General features: G+C 48.8%; 1 protein-coding gene across 1 annotated transcript in view; it reads left to right on the top strand.

Annotated features, from left to right (window-relative positions):
• Positions 1–16,136, top strand: part of COL6A3 (collagen type VI alpha 3 chain) — a 78,775-nt gene that overhangs the window by 26,321 nt on the left and 36,318 nt on the right. The window contains 9 exon segments of the mRNA XM_039228600.1: positions 1,111–1,710; positions 3,051–3,623; positions 5,191–5,799; positions 7,806–8,411; positions 9,967–10,581; positions 11,094–11,693; positions 12,489–12,826; positions 13,556–13,634; positions 14,679–14,824. Coding sequence (XP_039084531.1) covers positions 1,111–1,710; positions 3,051–3,623; positions 5,191–5,799; positions 7,806–8,411; positions 9,967–10,581; positions 11,094–11,693; positions 12,489–12,826; positions 13,556–13,634; positions 14,679–14,824 — 4,166 coding nt within the window.

Raw genomic sequence — 16,136 nt, forward strand, 5'->3', positions numbered from 1 at the left:
GGGCTATGAGCTTACAAACAGATGAGTACAATTCGCCGTCCTCAATGAAGATGAATATCACAGAAATAAGCTTTTCCGCCACACAGCTTCACCACTGGAAGACTGTCGGATGCATGACTCGTGTTGCATGATGCATGCTTTCTCCCCAGGCTCTCTGCTTTTCTGAAAGCCTCCTTCCCTTCTCCTTACTTCGTGCACTCTTCTGGTCCACACTTTCATGGCCAAAGTTGATGGATAGGACCTAGGATGAAATTCGTTGTTAGGTTTAAATTTTAGTGAGACACGAGGGAAGAGAAGGGAGATAATTTTCCTTAAGGCATGTTGTACTAAATGTGTTGCTACACCTTCTCTGATTTGAGCACTCTACTTGGTGATTCATCGTGTGTGTAACCTCAGCCAGACATGGCAGCTAGGCTTTTTGTATTTTAATGTGTTTCCACGATGCTATTATCTCACCCTGAAGGAATTCCTGTGGGCTCTCCATTGCATTGCTGTCTGGCAATGCTGTGACCCCTCCAAAGAAGAAGGGTACCAGTAGAGAATGACTCAGGGGTGGTCCTAGGAATACTTCAGGATGAGAACAGTCCAATTTTATTAAACTTTGTTTAACTTTCAGGAACTCACGTTCTCAGGTGAACTTGGGCTAACACTTGTATTCTATCTGTTAACCGGAAATCTCTCTGCAAATGTGTAGGGGTGAACTCCAGGGGCCGTTGTCTCAGGCATGTCAACTTGGCCGTGACCATGGTCCTGGATACGAGTGAGGCAGAAAGGCACAGGTCCCTGGTAGCATTCGCTTCCAGGGAAGGAATGTCCTGCTTCAAGGATTCTGATCATTTTTGTGGGTTGCAAACATTCTAACTTTGGCACTGTATCTCTCCATGAGCCAACTTGGTTTCGTCAACTTGGCTATCAATATGCCTCACAAACACCAGCTGCCACCGGTGGAAAATATGCAGCCCTCTGCCATATTTTACGAGATGGATATGCTTTGCCTCACCAACTGTCTGTGTGTTCTGAATGTTGGCATGTGTGCCTGTGTCGCAGCCACACATGGTGTGACCTTTGCGGTTGTCTGTGTCTCACTTTGTTTTCTGTGCTCCACTGCAGTTCACGTAAACAAAAGGGATATCATCTTTCTTTTGGATGGATCGTTCAACGTTGGCAAGACCAATTTCCCTTACGTGCGAGACTTTGTCATGAACGTAGTTAACAGCCTCGATGTCGGAAGCGACAATATCCGTGTCGGTTTAGTGCAATTTAGCGACACGCCCGTAACCGAGTTCTCCCTAAACACATACCAGACAAAGTCAGATTTGCTTGCTCATCTGAGGCAGCTGCAGCTCAAGGGGGGGTCGGGCCTGAACACCGGCGCAGCCCTGAGCTATGTCCATGCCAACCACTTCACCGAAGCTGGCGGCAGCAGGATCCGCGAACACGTGCCGCAGCTCTTGCTCCTGCTCACAGCCGGGCGGTCCGAGGACTCCTATGGGCAAGCTGCCGATGCCCTAGCACGCGCAGGCATCCTGACCTTTTGTGTGGGAGCTAGCCAGGCGAATAAGGCAGAGCTTGAGCAGATTGCTTTTAACCCGAGCCTGGTGTATCTCATGGACGATTTCAGCTCCCTGCCAGCTTTGCCTCAGCAGCTCATTCAGCCCCTAACCACATATGTTAGTGGAGGTGTGGAGGAAGTCCCACTCGCCCAGCCAGGTAAAGCTCCCCGACCGCGCGGGGCTCCCTTTCCCCAACACCTCCCGGGTGGCAGGTAGCCCGGCCTGAGCTCGAGTGTGCGGTGACCTGTAGAAAGAAGACCAGATTTCTGTGCTTAAAGTAATTTGGATGGGGGCTTGAAACACTGTACCAGCAAGTTTAGCTTCTCTGTCTAAACGGTGTTCATTAATGAAAGAAAGTCTAGAAAATGCGGCATATGCCCCTCCCATCTGATCTCAGCTCCTCCCCTCTCCTATTTTTGCCACAAAGCCTGTGAAGTTCCTGAAACACAGATCTAGATGGAAGCACAGATCTAGAGTGAGAGGGATTGACACCTTTTCATACCAGAGAATGCATTGGGGTCATTTAGAAATATTAACCAACTAAAGTCTAAAAAATTAAGAAGACATTGAAATCATTTTATTTATAGGATTCCTTTATGTGCAAAATCTGCTGTATGCAGAAAATTATTCTTTACCCACCCAACAGGGGCTGCATCTTCATGTCACGCTAAAATGATTTCTAAAGTGAGGTGGGAATATTATTGTTCTTACAGATGAATATGGTGGTGAGATCCGTCCAGATGAATGGGATCTGCCAGCTTGCTGACCCCACACGGATGGGGAGCGAGACTGAGCCTGCGTGAAGCCCTAATCAAATACCTCTAAGAAGTGTTTGACCTGGAGATTATGTTCCCGTTACATTGCTACCCATTGTGGCCGCCCCCCTCCCCGCCATGGGCCTTCAGCCCTGTTTTCAGTTGGCTCAGTACAGAAGATTGGGATGCCTGGCAGACAGCCTGAACCACAGAGCAATGATGGGCATTATTTGGGGTCCCATAACTTCAAACTTAATGAAAAATAGTCCAGTTAGAGTAGATATGTGTCAAATTAGTTACCTGTGGGTGGTTCACCCACGTCAGCCTTTGGTGCTAGAACGGGTCAATTTTTAAGACCAAGGACCATTAGGTCCACATTTTCCATAGTTTAATTTGTAACAGTTTGGAAACACTGTTCTCGCACAGTGATTGCCGCCAAGAATAGGACCCTCTGGGGCTTCTGTTGTCTTGCTTTCTGGAAGAAGCATGATGCTGAATCAGGTAGACCCATCTGGTTCTAGCCCTTTGCGAATGTGCACTGCTCTGAAATGGGGCATCTTAATGACAGCAGGTGCTTCAGGCTTTGGCAGCGGGTTTTTGCCCCTCTTGCTGGTACAGTGATCATCAGGTGAATTAACTATGTGACCTCCCATTCCCAAATGCTAGCGGCACCGGGCTGAAGTCATTCCGGTGCCTGTTATGTTCTCCTCCCTCATTGTGTGCTAACCTACTTTTGTTGTAGAAAGCAAGCGAGACATTCTGTTCCTCTTTGACGGCTCAGCCAATCTCGTGGGCCAGTTCCCTGCCGTCCGCGACTTTCTCTACAAGGTTATTGACGAGCTTGACGTGAAGCCCGATGGGACCCGGATAGCGGTGGCTCAGTACAGCGATGATGTCAAGGTGGAGTCCCGTTTTGATGAGCACCAGAACAAGCCTGAGATCCTGAACCTGGTGAAGAGAATGAAGATCAAGACCGGCAAAGCCCTCAATCTGGGTTACGCGCTGGACTACGCACAGAGATACATCTTTGTGAAGTCTGCGGGAAGCCGGATCGAGGACGGAGTGGTTCAGTTCCTTGTGCTGCTGGTTGCTGGAAGGTCATCAGATCGTTTGGACACGCCGGCGCTCAACCTGAAACAGAGCCAGGTGGTGACCTTCGTATTGCAGGCCAAGAACGCAGATCCCGCCGAGCTGGAGCTGATGGTGCCGTCCCCGGTCTTCATCCTGGCCGCCGAGTCACTCCCCAAGATCGGAGACCTTCAACCACAGATCGTCAATCTCTTAAAATCCGTGCAGAATGGGGCGCCGACACCAGGTATGGCATGCGAATTCTGGCTGCTTCCGCAGCCCAGAACTGGGGTGTGAGTCACAGTAGGTTGCTGGCTCTCTCCCCCCTTTAATTGTCTAACTGTTCTCAGGGAAAAGCAGGAGAATCAGGGTGACATTAGAATATTTCATAATTAAGGGCGCCTGGGTGACTCAGTCGGTTATGCGTCTGACTTTGGTTCAAGTCATGATCTCACGGTTCATGAGTTTGAGCCCCGCATTGGGCTCCGTGCTGACAGTGCAGAGCCTGCTTGGGATTCTTTCTCCCTCTTTCTCTGCCCCTCCCCTGCTTGAGCACTCTGTCTCTCTCTCAAGATAAAACTTAAAAAAAAAAAATTAAAACAATAAGGAAAGAATTTTTCATAATTAGGCACATTGTAAAGATGTAGACATGTCAGTAGTTAACACTATTTTCACTATAAGCACAATAAAAACCACATCCCATGGATACATTATAGCTAAAACCGTCTTCATCCATATGATCTACCAATGTCTTACTTTGTGGGCCTCACTGTGCTATAATTCAACCACAGTCCATTTATCAAGAATACAAGGCATTATGAGAGGTGGATAAATTCCCACCCTAAACACTGCCCTAAAATTTCCAACTGCTGCTCTACGTTACCGTGACTTTGTGTTTAACCACTTTCCATTTGTTGGTAAAAATACAGTGAAAAGAGTCATTACATGCATGTATAACCCTGTAGAATAAAACCCAAGAATTTTGAACTTCTACATTGACTATGGGGCCCACACGCTGTTGGCTTTGGATGGTAACCCGACATCTGGTCTACATGTTTTCCCGTTCCTCTGCAGTGACTTACAGCAGATCATTTGCAGCCTCCCACCTGGGCAATGTGCTAATGGTTAGGCCGGGTGTACCATCCTGTTTCCGCCCACCCTCCCAGCCCAACACAGTCTCTTGGGGACACCTTGGAAAGTTGCCAATGCTACACAATCACTGGAAGTTCTAAAATAAAGACCTGTCCTTCTATCTACCTACCTATCTATGTTGCTGTATTCATTTTTTATTTCCACTCTACCGGATTACCGTAAATTCAATGGTTTAAAACAAAATGAATTAATTGTCTTCCAGTCTTCGAGGTCAGCAATCCAAAACCGGTTTCACTGGGCCAAAAGCAAGGTGTCAATCAGATTCGATTCCTTTTGGAGTCTCTGGTGGGTCATCGTTTCCTTGCCTCGTGCGGCCTGCTCTCCTTGGCTTGGGGACCCTTCCTCATCTGCAAGGCAGCAGAGGACCCTCTTCTCTCTTCTCTGACGTCTGCTTCTCCCCTTAAAGTTCCTCTTTGAACTCTCATTGTCTTATTTTCCTCTTAAAAGGACTTATGATGGATTACACTGGGTCTGCCTGGGTAATCTGGGACAATTTTCTCATCCCCCAAGCACTTAATTCGGTCATACCCGCAAAGTCCTCATCGTAAGTTCTGGGGATCTGGAATTGGATACCTTTGTGGGGCCGTTATTCAGCCTTCCAAGATCTGTAGGAGATGATCCCTCTTGGGTCCTGTGTGTCATTGAGACTGTCTCCCTCCCAGTTGCAGGTGAAAAGGACGTGGTGTTTCTGATAGATGGCTCTGAGGGTGTCAGGAGCGGCTTCCCTCTGTTGAAAGAGTTCGTCCAGAGAGTGGTGGAGAGCCTGGATGTGGGCCCCGACCGGGTTCGTGTGGCCGTGGTACAGTACAGTGACCGGACCAGACCTGAGTTCTAACTGAATTCATACATGGACCAGCAGAGTGTGGTCGGCGCCATACGCAAGCTGACTCTCCTGGGAGGGCCGACCCCCAACACTGGGGCCGCCCTGGACTTTGTCCTGAGGAATATCCTGGTCAGCTCGGCTGGAAGCAGGATAGCAGAAGGTGTCCCCCAGCTCCTGATTGTCCTCACGGCTGACAGGTCTGGGGATGACGTGAGGGGCCCCTCTGTGGTCCTGAAGAGGGGAGGGGCGGTGCCCATCGGCATCGGCATCGGGAATGCTGACATCACAGAGATGCAGACCATCTCCTTTATCCCTGACTTTGCTGTGGCCATCCCCACCTTCCGGCAGCTAGGGAGCGTCCAGCAGGTGGTCTCCGACAGGGTGATTCAGCTCAGCCGGGAAGAGCTGAGCAGGTTGCAGCCAGTTTTGCTGCCTCCAACGAGCCCAGGTAAGGAGGGGGGAGGTTCCTTGGATCATTGTTTCTAGAAACATCCGGGGCTACTCGTTTGGACTGTGGGCTCTGAGTGTTCTCTGTTGGATTCCTCTGCCCTATGCGGGGAAACTGGCCTTTCATGAAGAATTAGGAGCCACATGCCTTTGGTCTCAGTGGCTGGAAGTGGCACAGGCCTGGGGACATGCTGAGATTCATGTTTTGAGGCAAAGTAAAGTTTCAGAGAGGTGCATGTTCATGCTTTCGCGCAGACCTCCTTCATCTGCTTAGAGGCTTCTGCATAGATATCAGATGGGACGGGACCATCTAGCTGGGGACCCCAGTTCAATGTCATTACTATGCTGCCCCTGGCACATCCAGTCGGCAGCCTTCTGTGATCAGGGAGGGAGCTTGACCATAGGGTCCACCAAGCTGGGGAACAGTCCCTGAAATATTGGCATTTCTAGAGCCCAAGTGTGATGATTACTTTTGAATTGCCTGGTGCTAAGAAGCAAATGGCTTAGCGGGCAGGCCTCCACCTTGTTCTTATTGCTATAATTTATTCTATTTTATCATTCCTGTTCCCCTTTACTAGGTCTGGTTACAGGAAACTAGAAAACAGTGGGAGCCTGGCTGCTGAGAATGAAGGGGGCTAAGATGTATCCATCCCCCTCAAAATATCCCCCGAGGGCCTGCCTCCCCTGGGTACTCGGGTGGGGAGGCTCACAGTGGTGAAAACCCAGATGGCTCCTTGCTCCTCTGTGGCCTACATGCTACAGAGTACCATCTGGAGCCTCGTGGCACGGAGAGGGGGGTAAAGGGAAAGGCAGAGACAGCAAAAGGAAGGGAAGAGTAGAAGCAGGTGAGAGAGAAGTCAGGTGCCGTATACGGTGCCCTTTGGTGAATGAAGACGCCGAGGGTGACTGATGTGTCCTTGCACGGGCTTCCATGGAATGTTCTAAAGGGCTTGTGATCAAGTAAGTTTGGGAAACGGTGGGATAAACAAAGTGAGAGAGGTTCCCTCCTCTAACTGATGTGTTTTTGCGCATCTTATTTGCAAAATAAGAGGAGGACACGTTTCCAAAACTTACCTGACTGTGGGGTCCTTTTGTATATGATGCATCCTGAGGTACCAGTGTGCCCAACAATGTGCTTTGGAAATCTTGTCATAGTACATATGCGACTTCTTTACTTTAAACACAAGCATATGTTTCTACAGCGTAGTTGCTCTGCCATTCTTCAAAATGAGTATTTTCTACCATCATCTTCTTCTTATCCTGCATCTTCTACGCTCTCCTTCTTACCAGAACTGCTGTCCATATCTCAGCCCTGATCTCTTCCCAGGTGAGCTGCCTCTGCCTCCTGGGCACCTGCCCTTTACCAACTCAAGGGCGCCATTCACCATTCTCTCTCCTGCCTCACTGGCTCTCCAACAAGGAGGGGAAGGGTGATTCCCTTTACAGTGCAAACATATCACCTTTTGTCCTTTCTTAAAAACTCTCTCTCGATGCCTGCTTCCCTCTCCAAGAGTGCCCGAGTCTCCTTTGAAAAGAGTTATCTACATCCTTACACTTCCTCTCTGAACCCACCCCGATCTGTCATTCACTGTAGCCACTCCGCAGAAGGCGCTCTTGTCAAGGTCTTTCCATCTGGAAAAACCCAGTGGTCAGTTCTCAGATGCACTTCCTGCTTGATCTAAGAGAACCTGATGCATGTCACAGTTCGGATCACCTCCTTCCTGCAACACCATCCCTACTTGGTCTAGACGTGGCTCTTGTGTGTCTATGCTCTGCCGCCCTCAGAGTTACTCTTCTTTATCCTTTTCCGGTTCCTTCTCTTCTCCCTGGCTTGAATCACCGCAATGCCAGGACTACCTCCTGGGGCTGGCATTTTAGCTGTAATAGTGAGAATTGGGATACTTTGCCTGCCAGGTGGTGATCCCATGACAAACTGGGAGGTGGTTCATGAATACTAAGAATTTGGTGCCCACAGATGTGAAACCCATGATAACGTGTGATTTGCAGGTGTTGGAAACAAGAAAGATGTGGTGTTTCTCATCGACGGGTCCCAAAACGCTGGCCCTGAGTTTCAGTACATCCGCACCCTCATTGAGAGGCTGGTTGACTACCTGGATGTGGGCTTCGACACGACTCGGGTGGCCGTCATCCAGTTCAGCGAGGACCCCAGGGTGGAGTTCCTGCTGAATGCCCACTCCAGTAAGGATGAAGTACAGAATGCAGTGAGGCGGCTGAGGCCCAAAGGCGGGAGGCAGATCAACATTGGGGGTGCCCTGGAGTACGTGTCGAGGAATATCTTCAAGAGGCCACTGGGAAGCCGGATCGAAGAGGGTGTCCCTCAGTTCCTGGTCCTCATTTCATCTGGGAAGTCTGATGACGAGGTAGACGATTCTGCGGCAGAGCTCAAGCAGTTTGGTGTGGCCCCATTTGCTGTCGCGAGGAATGCAGACCAGGAGCAGCTGGTAAAGATCTCCCTGAGCCCCGAGTATGTGTTCTCAGTGAGCACCTTCCGGGAGCTGCCAAGCCTGGAGCAGAAACTGCTGACCCCCATCACAACCCTAACCTCAGAGCAGATACAGCGGATCCTAGCCAGCACTCGCTATCCTTCTCCAGGTAAGATGGGGTACTTATTGTTGTTCTCTGAGTGTTTTTGATATAAAAACATAACAGTTCAAAGGCCCATGGTACTCATGATACATTAAATCAAAATAAAGGGACACCTCACATTGAGCCAGTTGTGTCAGCAAGGAGGGAGGAAGCACATGATGGTGAGTCATGGAGCATCTCAATCAGAGGGTGTTAGGAAGGACTGAGGATAGGATTAGAGCTTGTGGGAGGCAATTTTGTGGGAGGCTTAAGGAAATGCAGTTTGGCCTGGATTGGATATTCCAAGAAGTGGAAGTAATTCTATGATTTGGTATCTTTCTTCATCTTAAGGCTAAAGCCGTAATCGGTAAAGAAGCAGTAGTCATTCCTCTTCGTCAAGATGGCAGGCGTTTGGCTATTTTTTCTTCTTTTTGTCAGTGTGTACATAGGATTTTGATGCTGCTGTTCTGTGAAATCTTTTGTGTTCTACAGGAGAACCCAAGGCCTGGCTCTGTGTGCCGGGCCAGCTTTTCTCTTTCTCAATGTAAATGGCTCAGTTCTATGACTTGCTCAGATTTTGCCACAATGCGTTTCCATTACATGTGGCCCAGTGATTTATGAAGCAAAAGACAGGCCTAACTTGTTGAGTGGCGACATAGGACTAGCTTAATAAAATGGCATCCAAGAAGTACCTAGAATTCTAACTAAAAGGAAAACATGGCTCATCTGTCCCAGACTTTTGGATTACTTTTGTAACTAAAACTGGATTCATGTAAAGAAAATAGGGGAAACGACTGCAAAAAAAAAAAAAAAATGCCAGGGATATGTAGGTAAGACGAAATACCATGAGTCAAATGCCTCGGGAGCTGCTGTGGCACAGTGAGAGAGAGTTGGCATTCTCCAGGTGTCACTACCTAAGTGGTGGCCTTGGACAGAGGGGACCTTTGACCTCAGTCGGCTCCCTCTTCTTGTACATCGATGATGTTGTTCTGGGAGATCTTGATTCCGTCTGGTGGTAACAGCTCATGACTATGGATTCTGGTAATCCAGTTTCTAAATGCTGTTTACATTTTAAAAACTCATTGGAACCCAGACTCCAAAGCCAAAATTAAAATAGAGTAAACTTAGAAAGAGAAAGTTTTGGAAAACTTGGAATATTTTAAGAAGTAGAAATTTGTTTCGGTGAAAAAAAGCCCAATTTTTAATGATGAGTTAAAACATTTTAATGTTTATTTATTTTTGAGGTGGCGGGGGAGGGGCAGAGTGAGAGGGAGACACAGAATCCAAAGCAGGCTCCAGGCTCTGAACTGCCAGCACAGAGCCCAGTGCAGGGCTCGAACTCACGAACCCAACCGTGAGATCATGACCTGAAGTGAAGTTGGATGCTTAACTACTTAGGTGCCCCTTAATGATTAATTTTAAAAAGCTCAAGGGATAAATACATGTGGATTACCTTATAATTTTAATGCTAGTTAGTATCGTGGTGCAAGATAATGCAGAGCTCAGAAACAAAAACAAAAACAAAGCCACATCAACACCAGTCACATACTGAGTCTTCCTCTTCCTTTCTTTCTATTCACAGATGTTGAGAGTGACGCTGCAGACATTGTCTTCCTAATCGATAGCTCGGACAACGTCAAGCCCGACGGTATTGCCCATATTCGGGACTTTGTTAGCAGGATTGTTCGCAGACTCAACATCGGCCCCAATAAAGTGAGGATTGGGGTTGTACAGTTCAGCAATGATGTTTTCCCAGAATTCTACCTGAAGACCCATAGATCCCAGGGCCCTGTGCTTGATGCCATACGTCGCCTGAGGTTCAAAGGGGGGTCTCCGCTGAATACCGGCAAAGCTCTGGAATTTGTGGCAAGAAATCTCTTTGTCAAGTCCGCCGGGAGCCGGATAGAAGATGGTGTGCCCCAACACCTGGTTCTGTTTCTGGGGGGCAAATCCCAGGATGATATTTCCAGGTTTTCACAGGTGATTAGCTCCTCAGGGATTGTGAGTTTAGGGGTGGGAGACCGAAATATCGACAGAACAGAGCTACAGACCATCACCAATGACCCCAGGCTGGTCTTCACGGTGCGAGAATTCAGAGAGCTCCCCAACATAGAAGAGAAGGTCATGAACTCTTTTGGACCCTCTGGGATCACACCCGCACCTCCAGGAGTGGACACACCTCCTCCCTCACGGCCAGGTACGACCTGTGGGACCCATAATGACAGAGTGTGACATCTGTTATTTCTTAATTGAGAAAAAAAGCAATTAGCAATTGCTAAAAAAAGCAATTATGTATTTTCATAATTTCCTTCTGTTAGCGTTGTGGCTGCATACCTCCCTCCACACCTGTCAGACATCGTTGTTTATTTTTGACCAGAAGGAAAGCGTTTAGTGGCATTTCCTAAAACATCTGAGTTCGTGGACTGTCGAATCTGCCATAATGCCATTTTGTATGGGAAAACCAGAACTCAGTTCTCAGTTTCCCCGGGTCCTCCTGTCTCGTAGCTTTTTGTTTAGATGATTTATCATTTGTCTTCTTGTTTGGCATAGTGGTGGCCGTGAATTTGGGCCCTGTAGAGGCAGGGAATAGAGCAAAAGTGTTTGCTGGGAACAAGTTATAGGAGTGTCTTATTCCAATTATTTTACACTGTGTATATTTGTTCTGGATGTGGAAACCAAATTTCTCATTTCCATTTTAACCACTTTCAGAGAAAAAGAAAGCGGATATTGTGTTCCTGTTGGATGGCTCCATCAATTTCAGGAGGGACAGTTTCCAGGAAGTGCTCCGTTTCGTCTCTGAAATCGTGGACACGCTGTATGAGGGGGGTGACTCCATCCAAGTGGGGCTGGTCCAGTACAACTCTGACCCCACTGACGAGTTCTTCCTGAAGGACTTTACCACCAAGCAGCAGATCATCGACGCTATCAATAAAGTGGTTTACAAAGGGGGGAGACACGCGAACACCAAGGTGGGCCTTCAGCATCTGCGGCTCAATCACTTCGTGCCTGAGGCAGGCAGCCGCCTGGACCAGAGGGTCCCTCAGATAGCGTTTGTGATCACGGGCGGGAAGTCAGTGGAGGATGCCCAGGAGGCCAGCCTGGCTCTCACCCAGAGGGGCGTCAAGGTGTTTGCTGTGGGCGTGAAGAACATCGACTCTGAGGAGATTGGGAAGATAGCGTCCAACAGCGCGACGGCGTTCCGAGTGGGGAACGTCCAGGAGCTGTCTGACCTGAGCGAGCAAGTTTTGGAAACTCTGCATGATGCGATGCATGAAACCTTATGTCCGGGTGTGACTGATGTTTCCAAAGGTAACCTGTCCTTTTTATGTACACTTTCCTCCTGTCACGCCGATGTTCAGGATTTGTTCAGAGGGAGGGAGAGAATCCCAAGCAGGCCCCACACTATAAGCATGGAGCCTGACACGGGGCTCGAACCCATGAACTACGAGATCATGACCTGAGCCTGCAACGGACACTTAACCGACTGAGCCATCCAGGCCCCCCTGGACTTGTTTAGACATTTAGATGCCTGGTGCTGGCCTATGGATTCCTCAAGCCTTTGGCTGCTTCAGGGATTGTACTTACCCAGCTGTGTGGTTGGGTCCTGGTAACCACTTAACCCCTGTTATCGATAAGGGTATCTTATCTTTCAGGATAAGAGTGGAAGTCCGTATTTTCTTGATCTCATAAGATGTCTCCCCCCCATTCTTGAATCCCCCGAATAATCTGGACTTACTAATCCCCATTTCTGTTTATAGGTTTCTTAGACCAACTATTTGAGATCAGAGTATTTGAGTTCTCAAGTGCATTTCATTTAAAGCACAGTCTTGGGATGGACGTAGACCCCTGCTGTATAGCAGGCCAAAATTGATTAACACCCGAAAAGGCAGACACATTAAGATGGCCTACGCCTTCAGTTCCTAAGAGTCAGTACTGCTGTTCCCTGAGAGAGAGGCGGATTGAATTGCTTCTCCAGCTCACACCTAGAGGATCTCATTTTCCCTTGAGCATGATGCCTGGTCCACGTCCTGGGGCTGAGCCTATGTATTGGACTTATCTTGGCCACCTTGGCTTAGAGCTCATTGCCCCCTTTTCTTTTTGCAGTCTGCAATCTGGATGTGATTCTGGGATTTGACGGGTCGAGGGATCAGAACGTATTTGTGACCCAGAAGGGCCTTGAGTCCAAGGTGGACACCATCTTGAATAGAATCAGCCAGATGCAAAGAATCAGCTGCAGCGGTGGCCAGATGCCCACCGTGCGGGTGTCGGTGGTGGCCAACACGCCCTCGGGCCCCGTGGAGGCCTTCGACTTTGCCGAGTACCAGCCTGACCTGTTCGAGAAGTTCCAGAACATGCGCGGCCAGCACCCCTACGTCCTCACTGCAGACACGCTCAAGGTCTATCAGAACAAGTTCAGACAGTCTTCAGCAGACAACGTGAAGGTGAGCACGGGCTCCCCCTTGTTCCCGCTTCCCGTGCGGCTTCTAGGTGTGTGCTGGTGAGGAGAGCACCTCCGTGTCCAGAAGCTCCTTCCCCGCAAGTGTTCTTCTAGAAACACTCTTCATGTTTGATGGGGTTGGTGGTGCCTGAGCGTACAAGTGCTTTATCATCACCTGATCCCAATATTCAGAAATGTGATCTCTTTTCCATTTCAATAGTTTTACTTAAGCTCTAAAAAAAAAAAATCCTGGAAATCAGGAATTAAGCTTGATTGAGCTGAATTTGTAATTAATCCATGTTTGATTATGGTCCTGCCCATTAAGTACATCATGTTCTCTGTTTGTCTCTCTTTCTCTCTGTGTGTATATGTATATGTACCTACATATGGATGCATACATATATAGTGTGAACACACACACACACATACACACACACACACACACAGTTTCTAGAAACTGCATCACATAAATAGGAAAATGAGATAAATATTGTTTTTACTTTTATTGTAATTTTTTAAGTAAATCGAACACCACCATATATCCGTTTATTTTATCCCTCCTTTATTGCACGGTATCAAAGAACTACGAGTGGGTAGATTGTTTCTCAACGTTGGCCCGGGTCTCCTCAACTGTGAGATGGAGGGTTTGCATGGACGGGTCCAATCTTCCCGACCCCCCGGGAGGTCATTTCTTTCTAATTTTGTCTGGGGTTGGACACCTCTTTTACTTTAGGTGGTCATTCATTTTACCGACGGGGCGGACGGAGATCTGGCTGATTTACAAAGGGCGTCTGAGGCTCTCCGACAAGAAGGTGAGTAGTGGGCTTTCCAAATGGGACAAGTTGGCCTGGCTGAGACAGGGACATTGATCGCCCTGCTGGCCTCCTCTGGGGGACTCTGGGGACCCCTCCCCGCACCCTGGCCCTCTGTCATCTCCCAGGGGCTACCCCGGTTCCCCTCGTGCCCCAGACGGTTTTCTTACCAAATCCTGACCCAGGACCCTCAGGCTCTCAGACTCATTCAGGTGGTAGAACATCTAGAAATCCTGATGCTTTCCAAGAGAACATGACTTTTTGATCACCACTTGAAAACATTACAATTTGAAGCAGAAAATGCACTTTACTATACAATAAACCATGAAAACACATCTTCCAGATTTAAGGCGACTAGACAGACAGGGATGCCGATTATCAGATGTAATATCTGTTTATTTGCTTTGGAATTTGGTAGCATTGACTATCACAAAGTGAATGCCACACCAGAGGCTTACAGAAACCATAATTTACCCTAAGAATGTTCTCGTTCTTCGCTGGCTTTTCCTGAGCCAGGAAGACGAGATTGCTACTATCTGGCGTTGGAGGGGTGGTGTGGCGGCCCTCCCCATGCACACCTGTGTTTTGTCAGAGTTTGGGAATCTTCGTATGAATATGCTTCATGGCGTCACTTCTTGTATTTCCACTGATTGGTTTAGTTACTGACATGCCTCTAACAATTGCTAAAGAATTCCAGAGTTCTAGTACTTTAACTCTTCAGAGTAGGAAACTGGTTTGATTCAGCATGTTGTAGGTAAAGGTCACATTTTATACTGAAGTGTTGTTTTTTTTTTTTTAATTTTTTAATGTTTATTTTTGAGAGACGAGCAGGGGAGGGGCAGAGAGAGACACACACAGAATCCGTAGCAGTTTCCAGGCTCCGAGCTGTCAGCACAGAGCGTGATATGGGGCCTGATCTCATGAACCGCGAGATCATGACCTGAGCTGAAGTCGGACGCTTAACCAACTGCGTCACCCAGGCGCCCCTGAGGTTTTCTCTGGAATGCCCAGGTGAGCCGCGCTGAATGTGCCTCCCCCCTGCAGGCGTCCAAGCTCTGATCCTGGTGGGCCTTGAACGTGTAGCCAACTTGGAGCAGCTGATGCAGCTGGAGTTCGGACGAGGTTTCATGTACAACAGGCCCCTGAGGCTTAACCTGCTGGACCTCGATTATGAACTGGCCGAGCAGCTCGTGAGTTTCTATGTCTCTTACACACAAAGGGGTCGAGATACCAATTCGTTTTGTCATCTTAAGATAACAAAAGCATTTTTTTTTTTGGCCAAGTGAATGGCAGAGGGGCCCTTTGGGTGGGTAATTCAATTCATTTAATTCACTTGGGGCCTGCTGTGTGGCCATCCCACGTGTGAGTCCTGGAGACGGAGGTATCCAGGAGCTGGGAAAACAGAGCTGGAAAATGGATTCTCTGGACATGCTGGTGGTGTTACCGGACAGTTCCCTCTGCTCCCTTTCATGAACGTCTTTCCATTCCTAAGATGGCTGGGAAGGCAAGACATCAGAGTGCCTGTCCCCAAGCAGGAAACCGTCCTCGGCATCCGAAAGCTTACGTGTGAAAATAAGACGATGCGGGAAAAGAAAGACCGTCTCTGGATGGAGAGGCACCTCCATTGTGTTCTCTCCTAGTTTCCTTTGGAGCAAATAAAGGGGCCCTCATGAGGCTTCCTGATGCGGGGTTCCACCTCTCCGCTGGAGGTGCTAGCCCTGGGGTCGGGAGTGGGGACGGCTTTTGGGGGACGCAGGGCTGAGTGGTGAGGTGTTGCGTGGTGGCAGCTGTGAGCTGTGGGACGAACTGACTGTTCCTTCTTCCCTCCTGCATTCTTCCCAGGGCTGGATTGGGATTTTATTTTTTTTACTGGGTGGAAGGAGGTTGCGTTAGCTGATGCATCCGGGCCATGGAGGACGTGAAAACTCTAGGACACTCACTGCAAGAGAAGTGTTTGAGCAGCACCAGTGTAGCACATGGGAATGTTTGTTGGGCGTGGCTGTCCCTGTAAGGTCAGGGGCTGGGATGGGAAGGGATCGTCGAGGGTGTCAGATAAGTGTGGCCGCACCCCACCAGAGTGGCGGTGTTGGTGGCTAAGGGGCGGGGACCACTTGTGTCGGCCCCACCCTGAGGCTGTTCCCAAGGTCCCCTCCCGGCTGGAGCCGCAGTCTGTGCTCTGACCATGGTCCTGAGGAAGGGCGTATGGCTCTCCATCGGGGCCGCCTTCTGTCCTGGCCACAGGCAGTTTATTTATTATGTTTTGCTCTTCGGGGCTTAAAACTACGTAAGTTACGCTTCACATCTGAAATTTGGACACGTATGTTGGAAACTTTTAGACATAATGCCTAGCCTGCGGTGACACTGTAAGATGCATTTTACTTTGGTTGCTCTCCACGCTCCCACCCTGCCTGCTGAGCGGTCTTGGAGGAAGCGCTTTGTGGGAAGAACGTCATCTCTCACCGTGAAATCCACGTACATCGATTTTGACCTTCACGGCATATT

This window comes from Hyaena hyaena, unplaced genomic scaffold (genome assembly GCF_003009895.1).
Source record: "Hyaena hyaena isolate Hyena2069 unplaced genomic scaffold, ASM300989v1 scaffold_31, whole genome shotgun sequence".
In the NCBI taxonomy this organism is placed as follows: Eukaryota; Metazoa; Chordata; class Mammalia; order Carnivora; family Hyaenidae; genus Hyaena; species Hyaena hyaena.